The following is a 5,456-nucleotide window of genomic DNA, read 5'->3' as shown; positions in this document are numbered from 1 at the left end:
AAATGCGCTCTTTGTGATAAGAGGAAGGATCAGTTATACTCGAAAACGTCACTTTGGCAATAACTCAAATTATTAACATTTTTTTTAAAAACAAATGATATAATCTACATTAAGGGGAAGAGGGTGGTCCTAGCCTCCCAATGGACTAACAATAATGTGATTCAAACTCGCCTCTGGCGAGAATCGAACCTAAGACTCTCGCTCATAAGTGAAGATGAATACCACTAGACTGTAGTACTAAGTGGCATCATTAACATATTTCTACATGTGAAACGCTCAACACTTGACAATGTATTATTAATTTGAGATACTGTCACTGTGATATTTTAAAGGAAAAATTCGGCAACAACCCTAAAACAAGGGCAGACCTAGAAATTTATATAGGCTAAATCTCAATAGTAATTTCTAATTTTTCCAAGAATTGCACTAGGCTATAGCCCATGGGAGCCTAGCTCCGCCCTTGCCCTAGAACTCATGACCTCCTTCCGGTTGGCATGGTCATTTCATAATTTTGTTATAGACCTGCCGAATTAGCACGTTTTAAAATACTAGACGGGCTCATAACTAAATTGAAAGTTCAAAGGGTAAATCAGAACAAGGCCTTTTAAGTTAACACTGATATTGTACCTTATTACACAAATATGGAATTCCCACTCAAATCTGTTGGATTCAAAGAGTTTATTCCTCATTACATAAGGAAAAAAAAAATACAAAAAATAACATAAAATTACACAACCAACAAGGCTTCCTCCTTTCATACATTAATTTTCTCCATCTCCCTCCTAAGTGCATTAGCCCTAACCAAGCTCCCAATGGTATTCACAGCCAACTTCAAATCCTCCCACGGATTCCCCGGCACCACCCTCTTGTACAAGTAGCTATCGAACGTCATCTTCTGCACGTACTCATCCGCACACATCTCCACGAACGCTTCCCTCGCGGGGTTCGATCGATAGAACACCTTCTGCAACACATCCAACACCTTGTAAGTAGGCCAATAGGTCTTGTCCCACTTCTCCAAGTACGTCCTCAAGTCCGCCTCATTCACCATCCTCTTCCCATTCTCCGAACCCTCAACTATTGCCTCGGCACACATCCTGCCACTCTTTGCCGCAAAGTATATGCCTTCACCAGAACACTTTGTTACATACCCAGCTGCATCACCAACGAGTGCTACTCTGCCTGCCAACCTTCGTGGCCGGGGGTGTTCTGGAATTGGATGTGCCTCCACCCGGAGAATTTTGCCGCCTAGAATCTTGTCATTGGCTCTGTTTCTTGTTGCTAGTTGGAATTTCTTGATGTCTCCTTTGTGAGTCACAGTGCCGGTACCAACTGCTACATGGTCACATTTCGGGAACACCCACCCGTAAAAGTCTGGCGAGACATCATCGCCGACATACATCTCAGCGAGGTTTTCATAGTACACCATCTTGTCATCGGGGATTTTGATTCTCTCCTGAAAAGGCCGAAACCAAGAATTTAATAAGAACGAACCAAACATTGAACCAAATCAACATCTAATGTTACTCCATAAACTTTGAATTTGGTAATCATATAACAACATACACAAGAGCACGGTCATAAAATTCGAGAAAATTTCAGGTTTTAAAGCGGTTCGCGTGTTATTAGCACAAAATTTTCTATGGTAGCCACATTTTCACGACTGATGACCAATGCATACCTGAAAATTATATCTCGATTTCGAGTAATTCATTCATAATTCTCTTACTGTTCATCAAAATTACTGACATAATGTTAATTAACAACTTCAAATCACATGCACTGAGCCTAGTCCATTGACAAAACACCAAATTCTGCAAATTGATCGAGATTTCAAACACAAAGCACAACAATTGACTGCAAATAATTAAGTAGCAATTTTCAACGCAGATGTGAGTTAGATCAGTTTGTCAGGCCCATTGCACTAGTTTTAGTTCCCCTTCAACCGAATTCGAGATTAGAGTAGTTTAGAATATCGCAATTTCCTAAAAAGAGAAACAAAGCAAGTACATATTAATTACCTGGAAGGCAATAGCATACTCATAATCACCAGCATCAATGCTCTTGGCCACTCTGGAATTTGCCCCATCAGCTCCAATCACCGCATCAACCTCCATCGTCTTCTTCACGCCGGCGCCGCCGGCCTTCCCGTCGTACTCCGTGTAATGCAGGACGTACGGCGCCTCCCCATCTCCCGGCTTATCCATCTTCAAAAACAACCCATTTATCACCGTCGCGCCGTTCTCACTCGCCCTGTTCCTCAGGTACTGGTCCAGCACCTCCCGCCTCACCATCCCAATGTACTCGTGCGGCTTCAGGGTCTGCCCGATGTCCACCGCCACGTTCGACGGCGATATCATCTTCATCTTCGTGACGCGGCGGTCAATGATGTCCAGCGGGAGGTCGAACTCGCCCACCATGCAGAGCGGGATGGCCCCGCCGCAGGGCTTGCAGTTGTCCATCTTCCGCTCGATGAGGAACGTCTCGACGCCGCCCTTGGCTAGAGTTTCTGCGGCCGCGCCGCCGGCGGGTCCGCCTCCTATGACGGCGACGCGGAGGTTTCGACCGGTGACTTTTGGGCTGGTCTTGGCGGCTTTGACTTGGAGGGTTCGGTGGTTTGAGGGTTTCGGAGAAACGGGTTTTGCTTGCATTGTGAAATGGGTTTTCTCCGTGGCGGTTTGGCGGAGGCCGATGAAGGATTTCAGGGCGATGGAGGCCATTTTCTTGGTCGGAGCAGCTGAAGCAGAGGAGGTGGAGAGGAGGGTGAGAGTGGCAAGAGTGTGATTTAATTTCTTATTTTTATGTATTTGGGGGATATGGTTTGGGATATGAGTGGGGGAAGTGGCCGTTGGATTGGGGAAATGGAGGGCTGAGATTTTTTGTGGATAATGAGTTGGATTTTTTGGATTTTGACTGATTTAGGGAGGGGGAGGTTTGGCTTGAATTTTGTTTTGGGTTTGGAAATGGGAGGGGATGACATAATGCCACGTTGTCTGTTTTTGTAGAGGATTTGTCTGGTTGTGTAGATTCTGGATTGCCACGTCAGTAAACTGGGACCTCTATGTGTGGCGCTGATTTTTCGGTGCAATAAATATTACATAGTTTTTTTTTTTTTTTTTTTTTTTTTTTTGGAGAATAAAAATATTACATAGTTTGACAGGCGCTACCGACGTATAACTAACCAGCGATTACTAGCGACGTGTACATCTGAAGCTCTCTAAAAAGTCAAGTCACCGTTGTCATTAAGTTTTAATAGATACTTGATGTTAGATCTCACATCGTCCAGGGAAGTGATCCTTATACGTATATTCTCATCCCTACCTAGCATGAGGTCTTTTAGGAGCTCACTAGCTTCGAGTTCCATGGGAACTCCGAAGTTAAGCGAGTAGCGCTCGAGAGCACTCTCATAATGGGTGACCCACTGGGAAGTTCTCGTGTGAGTTCCCAGAAACAAAACCGTGAAAGCGTAGTTGGGGCCCAAAGCGGACAATATCGTATTACGGTGGTAGAGCAGGGCCGGGATGTGGTGGGGCCTGGGTCGAGATGTGACACTTGACCCAAAAATGAAAAAAATGATAGTGTCATCATAAAGAAATTAACATGTCAATTCAAATCATCATCAATAATCACGTTATATGATTTAAATAAATTGTCTCTTTAATATTATTTTTTTCGCAAAATATGTTTTCAACTTCTCGAAAGTGACTTGGAAAATATCTTCTTGAAATTGTTCCTCTAGAGGCTAAATCATCTAAGTAGGATCATAATACTAATTAGACATGCCGTTATGTTTTATTTTTTTGTTTTGAAACAAACGATATTATTTATATTAAGAGATAGGAGGTTGGCTTAAGCTCACAACATGTTAGTAATAATGTGGTTCAATTTCGCCTTTGAGAAGAATTGAACTTAAAATCTCTCACTTACAAATGAAGAACCACTACAAGATGGTTTAGTGGTTAAGAACAAATTTTAAGTTAGTGTGCCACTAGGTACGTTCTAAGTTTGACTAATGCGGCTGGTAAATCATATGATGGTGGTAGACATGTCAGACATCTTTTACATGCAACCAATGGTGAATTGCCACGTCAGTAAACTGGGACCTCTATGTTTGGCACTGATTTTTCGGTGCAATAAATATTACATAGCTTTTTTTTTTTTTTTTTTTTTTTTTTTTGGAGAATAAAAATATTACATAGTTTGACAGGCGCTACCGACGTATAACTAACCAGCGATTACTAGCAACGTGTACATCTGAAGCTCTCTAAAAAGTCAAGTCACCATTGTCATTAAGTTTTAATAGATACTTGATGTTAGATCCCACATCGTCCAGGGAAGTGATCCTTATATATATATATATATATATATATATATATATATATATATATATCTCATTCTTACCTAGCATGTGGTCTTTTAGGAGCTCACTGGCTTCGAGTTCCATGGGAACTCCGAAGTTAAGCGAGTAGCGCGCGAGAGCACTCTCATAATGGGTGACCCACTGGGAAGTTTTCGTGTGAGTTCCCAAAAACAAAACCGTGAAAGCGTAGTTGGGGCCCAAAGCGGACAATATCGTATTACGGTGGTAGAGCAGGCCCGGGATGTGGTGGGGGCCTGGGTCGAGATGTGACACTTGACCCAAAAATGAAAAAAATGATAGTGTCATCATAAAGAAATTAACATGTCAATTCAAATCATCATCAATACACTTGACCCAAAAATGAAAAAAATGATAGTGTCATCATAAAGAAATTAACATGTCAATTCAAATCATCATCAATAATCACGTTATATGATTTAAATAAATGGTTTCTCTAATATTATTTTTTTCTCAAAATATGTTTTCAACTTCTCGAAAGTGTGGAAAATATCTTCTTTAAATTGTTCCTCTAGAGGCTAAAGCATCTAAGTAGGATCATAATACTAATTAGACATGCCGTTATGTTTTATTTTTTTGTTTTGAAACAAACGATATTATTTATATTAAGAGATAGGAGGTTGGCTTAAGCTCACAAAATGTTAGTAATAATGTGGTTCAATTTCGCCTTTGAGAAGAATTGAACTTAAAATCTCTCACTTACAAATGAAGAACCACTACAAGATGATTTAGTAGTTAAGAACGAATTTTAAGTTCGTGTGCCACTCGGTACGTTCTAAGTTCGACTAATGCGGCTGGTAAATCATATAATGGTGGTAGACATGTCAGACATCTTTTACATGCAACCAATGGTGAATTGCCACGTCAGTAAACTGGGACCTCTATGTTTGGCACTGATTTTTCGGTGCAATAAATATTACATAGCTTTTTTTTTTTTTTTTTTTTTTTTTGGAGAATAAATATTACATAGTTGGATGGGCACTACCGACGTATGACTGACCAGCGATTACTAGCTATGTGTACATCTGAAGCTCTATAAAAAGTCAAGTCACCATTGTCATTAAGTTTAAATAGATTC

At 40.9% G+C, this 5,456-nt stretch overlaps 1 protein-coding gene across 1 annotated transcript; it reads right to left on the bottom strand.

Annotated features, from left to right (window-relative positions):
* Positions 1-585: 585 nt before the first annotated feature.
* On the bottom strand, positions 586-2,908 carry LOC137712552 (geranylgeranyl diphosphate reductase, chloroplastic). The gene is made up of 2 exons (XM_068451633.2): positions 2,022-2,908; positions 586-1,456 (listed from the first exon to the last, which is right to left on the bottom strand). The coding sequence occupies exons 1-2, from the start codon at positions 2,718-2,720 to the stop codon at positions 755-757; spliced, it is 1,401 nt and encodes a 466-aa protein (XP_068307734.1). The 5' UTR covers positions 2,721-2,908; the 3' UTR covers positions 586-754.
* Positions 2,909-5,456: the final 2,548 nt, after the last annotated feature.

The sequence above is a fragment of the Pyrus communis genome, chromosome 14, assembly GCF_041283825.1.
Source record: "Pyrus communis isolate YQ-2024b chromosome 14, ASM4128382v1, whole genome shotgun sequence".
Lineage (NCBI taxonomy): Eukaryota > Viridiplantae > Streptophyta > Magnoliopsida > Rosales > Rosaceae > Pyrus > Pyrus communis.
The sequence above is the reverse complement of the archived record's forward strand: the minus strand, read 5'-3'. Positions and strand labels throughout refer to the sequence as shown.